The sequence below is a fragment of the Rhipicephalus microplus genome, chromosome 3, assembly GCF_043290135.1.
Source record: "Rhipicephalus microplus isolate Deutch F79 chromosome 3, USDA_Rmic, whole genome shotgun sequence".
Classification (NCBI taxonomy): Eukaryota; Metazoa; Arthropoda; class Arachnida; order Ixodida; family Ixodidae; genus Rhipicephalus; species Rhipicephalus microplus.
The window spans coordinates 135,363,584-135,377,049 of NC_134702.1; the positions used below are offsets into that span (position 1 = coordinate 135,363,584).

The following is a 13,466-nucleotide window of genomic DNA, read 5'->3' on the forward strand; positions in this document are numbered from 1 at the left end:
TCTCACGAAAAATTTATAGCACGTATCAAACGTTGCACATTATACCAATCATGCGCACAACATTTGTTTAGTTGCTGTCTAAACCACGTCATGTTTGTACACTCCCATCAGCACAACTTCTAAATAACTGCATCTGCGTGCAGTTAGCAAATATTCGGGTGCTTTCCCGGTTGTATTTCTTTGTGAAAATTATCTGAAACTTGAGCATCACGTATAGACAGTTTCGGTGTTTGTAAACGAACTGACTCGTGCCGAACGGCCTGCCCAAGAACATTTCTGGTGTGCCACTTCCGGTGATGCTTTCGCAATGGCCCCGATGGTGTTTTCGTGGTGTTACCCACTGTAGTGATGAATTTGGGTTTGCTGCTCAATTATTTCTGGCGCATTCGTACGATGCACTTAGAGCAATGTCTAATGGCTACATGAAAGTGGTCGACGTTGCGCACGAGAGAGGTACAAACAGAAAATGCATCAACTGCAGGAGAAGTTCCTCAGCTCCCTTAATTGGGGCAGTTGGTTCGGCATGTCGATGATGTGGGTGCGCTTAGAAGACGCTGATAGGGAACAGACAGGACAAAGCTGTCTTTTTCCTTGTTCTCGTCTTCACAGCGCGCCCACATCGTCGACATGCCGGACAAGAGTTGCCCGATCCATAGTGAAATTTTACAATTCAGCTTTTAGACTGGCTCTGAAAACCTGCCTCCTGTGAAACCACGAACATATTTGATTTTTCTTCTCAGCACACAACCTGAGAATAAAACGCTTAATTCTGCGCCTGCATGCGGCCACCAGCTATTTTTTTTAGAGAGATCAGCGACGATTAGAATCGCTCGTGATCGAAAGTGCTCGCTTTGAGGAAGAAATTGTAAGATATACTCATTATTCGATGATGTCAGCTCCTGCTTGGTCACGTGCACAATTATGGTTTACTCACGAGTAAAATATTCGTGCATCTGACACTTTCCAGTTACAGCCATCTAAATCTACAGTCCGTGTTTACTCGGAAAGATAAGTTAGCTAGAATGTGGCGACATTCATTGGTGGTAGCAAGACAGGTCATGAGTCATTAAGTCGCGCAGATGGGAACCCACTTGTGGGTGTCGCTTTCTAAAAAAAAAAAACTAAATGTGAAGGCAATGGAGCGTGAAAACTGCTCCATGCATTATGCGGCGACTCATGTTGAGCATGGCTGTTTTGTTCATTATAAGCTTAAGGGCACTAAACTACCGCACGAGAAACGACACAGACGCAGGCGTTTGTGTCTTCTATTCAATGTTGCTTTTAACAGTACACAAAATTGATGTCGCTCAAACTATACAAGAGATACCTTCTCGGTGTTTTTTTTCCGTTTTAGCTTTCACTTTTCACTACCCATGCACTTCAGGCGCCAGCGCACTTATCTGCCATGGGTGGAAAACGACAGCGTCTGATTGTTTCCTTTAATTGGGGGCCTTGAGCTAATCTAACGTCTGAACACCGCCTCTGTGCCATTAGTCTGCACTAAGCTTGATGTCGTATTAATAAAGTGGGCCGAGCAAACCTACGCGCTTTCTGTAGGAATCCAGTTTTCTCGCGTGATCGCTGCGATGCAGGCGCTTTTTATATCTTCGTCGATTGGAAAAGAAAACGTTTTGACAAGCATATAAAATTAGTTCCGGCTTGCAGACTGCATCCTGGATTGACACAGCTGTGCTCGAGTTGCGAGGGCAAACACAAGCAGCCGCGGCCAGCAACAAAGGGTAAAACGACGCTAAAACAAGCAAAACAGGACGTTTCCAAGGATGCGTTTCCGGTGAAATAACTATGTTGTCAGAGACTGGCTGGTGCTGGCGAGACAGTCAATAGGCCGCATGGGCATGTCACTGCACGCTACTCTTTGCCACTACCTTGGTGAAAACTTGTCTGAAGCGTAGTACGCCTCGGTTTTACCTCGTTTTCGGGAAACCAGTACAAGTGTCCATCATACCTCAGGCCATTGTCATAGCTCTTGATGCATCTCAAGGTCGCTGTCGCAATGTTGTGCCCAGGTCGGCAAGCTCATCCAGGAGGCCGCTGGAAGGACCAACACCAAGAGGGTCAACCTCGAGCTTGGTGGAAAGAGCCCTCTGGTCATTTTCCCAGATGCTGACTGTGAGTGCAAATTGAATTTACTCACCGAAAATGACCACTTAGTATACGCCATTGTCAATGCGCAGTTACAAAAGGCGCAATGAGCGTGCGTCGCCACATCTCGTGGCGGCCGCGCTCTAATCTCGCACGCGTACTTTTCCCAGCTTAGAGGAGAGAGGTGACGCTCCCTCGCGCGCCCTTATCTCGTGGAGAGGATCGTACTTCTTTGCTAGCCTTGGGCTTTGCCTGGAACTATTCTGTTTTTGTAACCGTGTGCACAAAGGTAACTGCAATCATTGCGGTCTCCGTTTGCGAAAAGCGCGCGCTTTTGAGACACAGCGAAGTAACAACTGAGACGCTTATTCGCGTGCATCTGTACCTGTGAGTACGTTTCGTGCATCCTTGGTGCGTCAGAAACGCTGGGCACGTTTCGATCCGCTTTCCATTATGCGCGTGACCTTCCAATTTGTTGCTATCGGGTTCATTGCTTCGCTTTTGCGGCAAAGCTGTGACTTTTTCCTTGCTTCTATCATAAGGTATGCACATAACCCACAGGTACACCACTATTTTTATTGTGATAACCAGCAAATGGAGTTTTCTACAATTGCATCAAGACTATCACTATTTCTTTGAGTTTTTCATGCGCATATTTTCGTGGGAAATTCACGCATACCTGCTGTTAGGAACGTGCACAAGAGTAAAATTGTTAATTTATTGCGCAATTCAACACCGCAGGCATACAAACTGTGAAGTGCATGGCCTTCAAGTAGATGACCCAGAGTCGCAGAACATTTTTAAATTTAGAATCTTGGTTACTAAACAGGCGTCTCGAGCATTCTTATTCATTATATAGCAACGCCCGGAAACAGTACTGTATGCGAGGAATTTTCGACGGCTTGTGTGAGTGCATGCCACGGTACAAAACCTGGTGCGCATGCCCCATGAGATTCAACTCGCTCAGACATCGATTCACCTTCTCTACTCTGCAGTGGATGAAGCTGCCCAGATTGCGCACATTGGCCTGTTCGCCAACATGGGTCAGTGCTGCGTGGCTGCTAGTCGCCTGTTCGTCCACGAAGACATTTATGACAAGTTCGTGGCCAAGGCTGTTCAACTGGCTGCTCACCGCAGAACCCAGGTTGGCAACCCTTTCGACGACACCACCGAACAAGGACCACAGGTGAGGCGATGATGCCGTATAAGAACTTGTCGCTAGTGCCGTTGGTGGATACTTCCCGACATCTATGTTTTAAAGTAAAAAAAAAAAACTCCTGAGAGACGACAGGCCTGTACTCTTCTCCTCCCTTATTGAGCGCCTAACATTAGGAGACATTGTGCTTCGAACGCAACAAGTATTGCGAAATGCTGGCTAGTAAAAATTGGCACCTTCCATCGAGAGGTACGCATATTTGAGATCAAGAACGATGCATGGTACAAAAAGTTCAACATGATAGCTGTTGCGCATTTTGTTTCACACTCGATAAAAGCCTCATACGTCAACAGAGCTATTCTTAACACTTTGGTGCGGGTAACTGTACTCCCTTTTTTTAGATGCGAGGCTTCTTAGTGTAGAGCTCAATACAGTGTGCGGCGTGACCATTCATAATGCGCATGTGTGTCCCCTCCACCTCTCGCCTCGCAGCGCCCACGCAGGTGGCTCCTCCTAGCCAACGCTCGCTCCCTTCTCTCCTTCCTCTAAGCTTTCCTCCCCACAGCATTCACATGTCCATTGTACATGCGCACTCCCCTCCCCCTCCTACGTTCTTCCTCTCTCACTTCACAACGCCAACTCGGGCAGCATCTGCTAGTCTACGGTCGCACTCCTCTCTTTTTAGGCGTTTCTCCCCGCGGACATCGGGACAGCCAGCATGACGTCTTAACACACTCTTTCTTCCCTCGGTTTTCAGATTGACGATGAGCAGTTTCAGAAGATTCTGGGCCTGATCGAGTCCGGCAAGAAGGAAGGCGCCAAGATCGAGATCGGTGGCAAGCGAATCGGCAATGAGGGCTACTTCGTCGAGCCCACTGTGTTCACCAACGTGACGGATGACATGAGGATCGCCAAGGAGGAGATCTTCGGCCCAGTACAGCAGATCCTCAAGTTCAAGACCATGGACGAGGTCCTCCGGCGAGCCAATGACACCACCTACGGTCTTGCTGCGGGTGTCGTCACCAAGGACCTGAACACCGCCATCACCTTTGCCGACGGAGTCCAGGCCGGCACCGTCTGGTCAGTGTTATGATACTCGCTACGTCTGAGCTTAATAGTTGAGCCACCCCATGTTTTATCTACACAGAAAACATGTATACATTGAGTGACCCATTTTCATAACAAGCATCGTGTAAATACGCATATTGAACACTAGAATGCGTACAAGTGACGGTGCATTAATTACCTACCTCAACGCCCCAAGTAGTAAACAATGATCTGAGGTGGCATTAATTCAAATGGTGAAAGGCAGTTACAATAGATTGCGGTTGAGTCTTGACTACCCTTAATATTTAACGTGCTTTAAACCCATGAAAAATAGCTGACGTTGAAAGTACCTAGTCTGGTACCTAGTCATTCGAGCTGTTTTAATTCCGACTAAAAGCGCTTTTTTCTTATCATTTCTTGTTTTAACTATCCTCTGCCTCCGGTTTTTATGTTCTCGTATTTTCCAAGCTTACTTGCTTTTTTTATCGAAATTTTATTTGTACGCACTATGGAGGCACTTTGTGCACCACTCGCCTGTAATGAAAGGAACTATACGAAGCAAGGGTTACGTTCACGCACGGTTAACCCCGCACGTAGCCGACGTCAAGCCCGCACGAACGATGGCACTTAAAACGGAAAGCTGCTGCTAGAAAATAAGCACGCGATACGCCCTCTTGGCGTCGCTGGTGTACCAGACATTGCTGTCATATTCTACATTGATAGATCAAAAAATCGTTCCATGTTAGGCCCTTCATTAATATGCGACTTTCTTGAGAACTGTGTGCTGAGGATTTTCTGAAGTCGCTGTGGCTTAATGCGCATGTGCTTTACTTCCCTTCAACAGGGTTAACACCTACCTCGCTGCGAACGTACAAGCTCCATTTGGAGGCTTCAAGATGTCCGGCCTTCACCGCGAATGGTGAGATCCACTTTTTCGTTCTTGTTAAGCCTGCATCGAAAGTGAACGTCAAATCAGATTGAGCTTTAAAGTGTTTATTCAATCCTTCAGTTCTGTTACTTATGGGATTATAGATCTGGAATCAGAAAATTGAAAGTAGTTTTATTGTGTCAAATTCACGCCGAAACGTTGAGGTGCTCCTACGTTAGGTTGACCTAACAAATTTGAACATGCTTTGCGAGTTTTCGCGCTTTCGAATTCGCGAAGGCCATCGTCAAACTCCTCAAGTCTAGCCTATAACCCTGAAGTACTAAACCGTTGACGTAGTAGTAAAAGTTCGTCATGATGATAGCCTGTGGCAGAATGTGAGGGCTCGAGTTGCCATCGTATTCTTGAATTTTTCTCCTGTATTCGCTCTCCTTGTAATAAAAGCGCTCATTTTGCTGTAGAAGCTTACACAGTGGAAGGTTACAACTTTTAATTTTAGAAAATACTTGCCTACTATCAGCTTTAGTAAATAAATCAACACCTGAGTCTATATTGAATATTGAGTTACACGCATTTTCCTTTGATTGTATTCATTACGCAGCTATCCCTCTAATAACTTTGTTATGCCCGAGAGCCATTGCACGTCGCTGGTCATTGATAAGTACGTTCGAAGTGCGATTCGCAAAATGTCAATGCACTCAGAGACATCCATAGGTTGCCACTTATTTTCGCTGTGAACTAGTTTAACGATGTTTTTTGCTGTTTTTGCCGCTTTTGCCTTCCCTTAGTTTCGCGTTTTCTCAGGCCATAGCAAGAATGAACAGAGCATCCCAGCAATAAGTCGTGATACGTTCCATATTTTATGTTCATTGCATTGTCAGCACAACGGGTATACCAGCGTCTGCACACGTGAATTTTACAACAGCTCTGCCAGCTGCATGCATGCATCTAGGGTACCGCCATATGTTGCTTTCAGCGTTGCGCAGTGAATTAATATTCATTCGTCATTTTTGGTGCTTTTGTGGTGTGCCTAAATCGCTTTAGCGCGTCATAATTCTCCATACGGGAAAGCAGTACAGTTTAGTTTTCTAAACTTTCGTGCACTTTTTTTTTTTTCAGTAACGAGGACGGCATCCTGAACTACATTGAAACAAAGACGGTACGTGAGACTCTTTCCGATCTTCTATATCGAGTCTGCCCACTTACCACGCGTCTTTTCACGAAATGTTTCGCAAAGTGTTCTATTGAGTCACACTCGGCGAAAGAAGTTATTTAACTCTTTTGGGAGTCGCAATTTGTCGTGTATATGAGTTAATGTAGGCGCAATAACTCGTTTAGGACATAATTATACTCCCTTCGGAGAGCCAAGGGACCCTACCGAAAGTTTACGTGTTTTTAAAGTCTTGCAATTAGAAATATGAGCACTTATAAAAAAGTAACACGTACTTTTTTTTTAGAGTGAATTCAGCTGAAATAAGAACGACTGCGTGCACGGCAACGTGCGCCAATGTGCAGTGATAAATTTAGACTACCGAGTACTGTACTCATTGTCTGCTCTGACTTAATTTTCTTTTTACCCCTACACAGGTCACAATCAAGATCCCTCACAAGCACTCGTAGAGAACTGGAATTGCCAGCCATGATCACAAGATCAAGCGTTCCTTTGTTCAGCCTGTGAAGTCTTTCCTGTTTCCTATACTCGAGCGAAACCAAGTTTTATGTAAACCCAGCATTAAACAGTTGCTCCTTATGTTTTCGTGTCTTCTGTATAGCAAGCAACGAAGGACGAGAAATTGGGTCATTCTTCCTTGATCGAACTGCTGAAGGCATAAACTTTTCTACAATACAAACTAGAGGGAACTCGTACACTAGTGTCTATAAGAGATGTGACGTACGGCCCCTTCAGCCAACATAGGAACTCTCACTATGGTGAGCGCCCCCGCGAAATCGAAGCGTATGTCCCGGGGCCCCGATTTCGTTCGACAGTTCAGTGACATCAGCTGAGATCACAACGATGTACGTACACGCCAGTGTACGTGACCGCGATCTGCAAATGTGGGTTAATTGTTATCATTTCAGTCGAACTCTACAGTGCACCCTTAACATAAACAAAGTGCAGGATCCTTTATGATTTTGCCTAAGACATCAAGGCAGGCCCAAAATATTCTTCTGCTCAGTCGCTCAGCGTCCCGAAAAATGTTTCTTAGATAACCAGGGGAGCCACCAAGGATCACCTGGGTATAACCTGGGTATAACCTGGGTATAACCTGGGATAACCTGGGTATGTCCTACCAAGGATCAGGAAGACTCGTGCCCAATCCGCGCACTACAGTCGCGAGTGACCGACGTTAGAGGTCGAGGCTGCGGACACCTACGGAGCAGGCCACCCCGTGAAGAGTGGCGGGAGGAGCGTGAACTCCTGCCCACAGTGGTTCACACACAACGTTACCACCTTGTGCGTGGGCGACAGAGCGGAAGTGGTAGCTTCCTCTCTCTGCCGACACGCATGGTGGCCCCTACGGACGCCACGAAGAGGACACTACCAATTCCTCGCCGCGCACAGTCTTTCGATGAGTAAGTCCCGCGTGCCAAGCGCAGGACGTGACGGTCGCGTATCGACCACGCCCTGCGCAGTTGGTCGCGGGACAGACATTCTTACCGCCTCACTTCGGCTCCCCCAAGGGAGGAGGCGGTAAGCGTGACCCCCACGTAAACGGCCTGGACCTACCTGGGCCGCAGTGTCACCGGTGGCCGTGCTGAAAACACTGATCACCTCCCGTCGCAACGCCAGCGATGGCGACGTTAGAGGCCGAGCATCCTGTAGAGTTGACCTTTGTTCCGGTGATATACAGATGCGTGCCGGGGTGATTTATACTGGTACGTGTATGGGAACTGCCGCTCCGGCACAAGCACTGAAAAGACACCCAGAAGAAGGAAGATTATAACGTGTTTGTTGTGGGTTGGCCTCTCGAGTGTTTCCCCGTTCGCCTGCATGACTGTGCGCTCTGTACAGCGTTAGCAAGACCCGCTGTCGACGAACTAATCTTCCCCGTAATAATACCTCATGGTAGATGAACTGGCAGCGATTTGTCGATAATGATGCAATTCACTGGTAGAACTCCATACTCCCACAGGCGGCTACAAAGAGAGAGAGAGAGACATATTGATAGGAGGGCCCTCTCTTCCAAAGCAACAAGCATTACAGGATAGGACAAGTATAACCACTCCGACGAAACTCGAGATATCGAACGATATGTCATCTTTTCGGCGACCAGGTGCCGTTCTATTAGATGAAGTGTCGCAGTCAAGGGAGATGTCTTTGGCTACGCTCAGCAACCACCTGAACCAGTGGTAGTACGCTTACACAACCTGTCTGATAACTTAAGGCGAGAATGCTGAGGATTGCTATGTAAAGTTTTTAGTAATGTAACACCACAAACATTATTGATGGGTTGGTTATCGTGACTGTTTAGCATCACAAAATCGGCAATTGCGTGACTGTTTAGAATGGCGTTAGCATTAAGAAGCACACGATTGGAAAATTTGTTTGGAAAACTGTGGTTTATTGGGAACAGATCAACAATAAAATGCAGGTAATATGTGTCTGAATACCTACCGTGGTAGACGAGGCTGCTACTTTGGGTCACTGTAAGCTGCTGGTAATGTCGATATCTCGGAGGTTGTATTTGTGCATAATTACTTTAGGCATATGTATCTCTGTGAATTCCTAACTAGCCATGCAAGAGCACCTACGCATTGTGCCGGCTTTCGAACGAATTCGACAGAACCCACGCACTGTAACATACGTGCGTATATCAGTCAGACGTAAAAGAGTAATCTATGTCTCATATTGTAGGCCCACCAGACAAAGAACCCCAGAACCATGTTGGCCTGCCCTGTTCTGGACGTCTAAGTCCGAGTCGTTGCTAACGCACAAGAGGTTGCTTCCAACACCCCAATGGGGAACTCCTTGTGGTGTCTCAGAAGCAATCACTCGTTGTGCCAAGAGGGAGTTTTCAAAAGCGGGCCCCAAAGTGCTTTACGTGTGCTGGTTATAGGTCAAGCAGGAGCGGCTTGCGCTTCGTATCTCACAGCTTGCGCTTCGTATCTACTTCCCATTTTTAACCTTCCGAGTTCATGGTATATACTAGTTCACTGTATTCATGGCTATGCGGCCCAACGCTCGCTAAACCTTTCTCAAACCAAGGAGGTTACACCTAGCGAGTATAACACAGCAACCCTTTCTTGTCAGATCGTGCTCAATGTACATGCCAATAGCTGCTAATGGGGATCGCAGCGTGCGCGTTACCTAAAGGCCAAATGCTCCTGTCTCTCATTAACTCTTAGCAGCCATTAACATGTGCATTGAGCACTATCTTTTATTTTTCAACAACGCACAGAAGAAATCTCTCACCAGAACCACATTGGAGGTCAAAATCGTAAGGACCACTATTTCGGGTATGTGGCACTGGTGGTTACGTACTACGAGGGACGCACAAGCCACGCCATAAGGAGCTTCGCCCCTAAAACGACCTTTCCGCTTTAACGTCAGTGCCAAGGTTACGTCAAACGATGAACGATCCTTTACACGCCGAGGCACTCTGTGTGCTCGGTGATCCTAAAATATGCGCTCATCAACTCAGCTTACCCGTAGCATACACTTCATAACGCTTTGCTTTTTATTTATTCGAAAGACTGCTGGGTTGGATACTAATCGGGATGCACCAATCACGTACAATGAAATAACAAAGCACTTTTACCTGGAACGCCGCATTTTTCCGCCCCACATCCGAAACTTAACAAACCACAGGCATTAACACTACGCCTATTACAGACACACACGTACCCAAAGCTTGCCACGCATCACGTTTATTATCCTGATGCATACCCCAGCGACACATGCCCATCATGTGGACACACAGTGACACTCGCACACATGCTCTGGGAGTGTAGAACAACTCCTCCCGACTATACCTCAAGCAAGTGGGAGAGGTCCCTCAGGAGCTCACTTCTCACCGACCAGAAATGGGCCGTCCAGCAGGCCCACGAAGAGGCCACCAGGTACTCCCTGTCGGTCCCTACGTGGGAGACGCCCGCTACGCGCTAAGCACTGTTATGCCTGTGAGTCCACAGCGAACGTCCATGCCTCTGAAAAAGGCAATCTGTGTCAAGGCCAGCCCGCGAGCCCGCCTGACGCGAACAACTCAACGGCGTCAACACGCGGCGGTGCCTCTCTGCCGCGCACGCACAGTGAGTCACCTCAGCCAGCGAGCCCGTCGAGCAAGCAACCGGCGCCTTCCTGTCTGGCGAGTCTGACGCAATGCCTGGCGACGTCACTCGTCCTTGGGTGCAGCCACCTGCAGCGCAGCCTCTCCAGATTCGATGAGAAGGGCGCGGCCCAGCGGCGACCCCTTTGGAGGAGTCTGACCTCACAACCAGCGGCGCTTCTGGTTGGACATTTGGTTACTCAAAGAATCCACTCGGTGCATATAAAAGAAGCCCTGCGGTGCGTCGCGAGCAGCAGACTTATGTGTTAGAGACGAGAGCTCGGCTCTTCGGGTCTCTAAGCTGTCGGCCCCAGTGCCGAATTTGTAACGCCTCTGTATATATGCTGTACATAAACCTTGTTTAACTCACCGTCGTCTCGTCCACTCGTCTATCAGCTCTGCGCAGAAGCAGTCGCGAGCTGAGAAACCTATGCTACCAAACGGCTGGTGACCTTCCCGGCGGAGTTCGAAGCAGTGGCGCCTTCGGGACCGTGTTGGCGTCGCCGTCTTTCGAAACAGTGGTTGCAGTGGGAAGATTCGTGACGCACTTCGTAACGTCGTCGGAGGCGCGCTTCGCAACAGCACGTCCTGCAGGACTGAAATGAAGTTTTTCATTACATTCCACTGCTATTTGGCATTACAAACATACATAAGAGCCACAGAGACTCATCACGCATAAACAACAACAAAAAAGTTACACTCGAGCATAAACTTTGTCAAGGATCGGCGGAACGGTTCTATCTACCCTTGTAAGTCCAGAGGGTGACCGGGATGGTGACCTTTGCTTAATAACGGAACGCTAATCCCTGACTGCTTCGCATACATGAAACGGATTGGTAGAAGACTGCAATAGGCATGCTGAAGGCTGCATGCAGGAAGAGCCATGGTTGAGATAATATTCTGTGTGTGCATGCAACGCTAAAAAGCTCCACGCGTAAAAAAAGTTGAATGCGCAAAAAAACCATTCGTGCCTTCGTCCGTTCGCCCATCCGTCCATTCATTCGTGCTTCCGTTCATACATTTGGGTTCCTGTCCATTCGTCCATGAGTGCGTCCATGCGTTCGTCTGTCTGTCTGTCCGTCCATGCTTCCGTTCGTCTGTCTCTCTGTCCATCCGCCCCTGTTTCCGTCCGTCCGTTCGTCCATCAGTCTGTCTGTCCGTCTATACTTGCGTCCGTCCGTTCGTGAGTCCGTCCATACATCTGTGCTTTTGCGCGTCCGTATGTCTGTCCATCCAGGCTTCCGTCCATGCTTCCGTTCATCCGTCCGTCCGTCTGTGTACCTGTCTGTCACTAACACTAGCACCACCTGCTGGGTGAGTCATACAACTAGGCGGTTACGAACCAGTCTCAGATCTGCATAGATAGACCCACGGATTTAGGAGCTTTGCCCCTAAAAAAGCTGAATGCAACGTTAGAACGTTCGAAGCGCCAGAAATATGGTCTGATCATGAATGGTACTGGCCGTTTCATCACGCGATTTAGTGGTACGTTCTAAAGGGTGCTCTCTATGACTAGCGCAAAGCCGCTACAAACCAAATGCTAATGACTGTGCTAGTCTTCTACGCATTCGCATGTATCATGTTTCCGTGTATTTTGTATAGCGAGTGACCAAGGGCAAAAAAACATGAAGCATTCTTTTGTGTTCGAACTGCTAAAGCCACGTGAACGGTACTACTGCTAATAAATTGGGGGTGTTAGAAATGTAGCAACCAGGGGAAAGCAAGCCCAATTTTTTTTTTATTTTGGAAGACATATAGCTCTAATTTTCAGACTGCCTAGAGTGGTGCGTAAACATCATTTCGGAGGCGGCCGCTTCTACATATAGTGGACAGGCCATCCCTCTGAGCGGATCCTAATTAAGCGTACAAGTTCATCAATCTTTTGTTCCGCTGTCACGATTGTAAATAAATGGGAACTTTTATTCTGGCACAAAAACAATCCTAACAGTCGATGCTGGGCATGTTGCGATAGAGCATGCGTAAGTAAGCCTGATCGATTAACTTTATGTTGTATGCAGCAAGAATGAATTGACTAAAGGGATATCTTGCTTAGACCCGCACGTGTAGCTGATTTATGGATGACGCTGCGATCCTTTAGCGTGCACGCTTTTTTTTTTGCGATGCCACTGATGCTTTCGTTTATTCGTCCGGCTCTCTTGTGTCCTCCCTTGCTTGGACAGCTGACTTTCTTACATGATGAATCTTTACCAGATAGCTCAACTCTTGCTCTACGTTATAGGGACACTGACTTAGATAACATTCGCTCGAGCAGATTCCAGCCTCAGAGAGTGCGCCGTGATCCCCATGCAGTCTTGAAAGATGGGCGATTGTCGCAGGTGCCTTTACATATGTGTTCCCGTGGCACAGGCGCACCGATACAGACGCACCGAATCTTGATACAGGCGCACCGAATCTTTGGGTCTCAGCTTGTCGGCATCTAACATCGTCACTGGGTGTGACGTACACTCGGGTCATCATAAACGGATATGGGCCACCAAAGTTGGTTTAACCCCAGTATACTTGCTACCAGTCTAATAAAAAGAAAAAAAAGACATCTGACCCACAAATTGTCAGTCACATTAGTAGATATGAAACACTGTTCCCTACATACAGAGTTTTAGTTCACTACATACCGTAGGGTAGATGCGAAGCCATTAACTTCTTTGAAGGGGGGGGGGGAACTCTTTGATTTCGGGGGTAGCACCCCCTTGCAATGGAGATCATGCCATGGCGAAAAAAAAAAGCCAGGGGGGGTGGGGGAAAGACACAAACTTGGTATACAGCCCCTGGCTACACCCTTGCTGGCTGTGGGAACTGAAATTGGGCATGTATACATAGGCTAAAATAAAAAGCACCTTCGGTGGTAAGCTGAGTTGTGGCGCAGTTTTCTTACTAAGTTGGGGTAGCGGAAACACCCTTCACTTCGTACTCGGTGTCGGGCCTGGCCCCACTAGTGCCTCGTTAAACAAATGTTTCTAAAAACACTTTAAAAAAACTTGACAATAAG

General features: G+C 47.6%; 1 protein-coding gene across 1 annotated transcript in view; it reads left to right on the forward strand.

Moving 5' to 3' along the window:
• LOC119188190 (aldehyde dehydrogenase 1A1) overlaps positions 1-6,942 on the forward strand; it is a 33,120-nt gene extending 26,178 nt beyond the window's left edge. The window contains exons 7-12 of the mRNA XM_075890282.1: positions 2,028-2,130; positions 3,099-3,289; positions 4,017-4,339; positions 5,151-5,225; positions 6,312-6,351; positions 6,780-6,942. Coding sequence (XP_075746397.1) covers positions 2,028-2,130; positions 3,099-3,289; positions 4,017-4,339; positions 5,151-5,225; positions 6,312-6,351; positions 6,780-6,812 — 765 coding nt within the window. The 3' untranslated portion in view covers positions 6,813-6,942. The remainder of the gene's footprint in view (positions 1-2,027; positions 2,131-3,098; positions 3,290-4,016; positions 4,340-5,150; positions 5,226-6,311; positions 6,352-6,779) is intronic.
• The last annotated feature ends 6,524 nt before the right edge of the window (positions 6,943-13,466 follow it).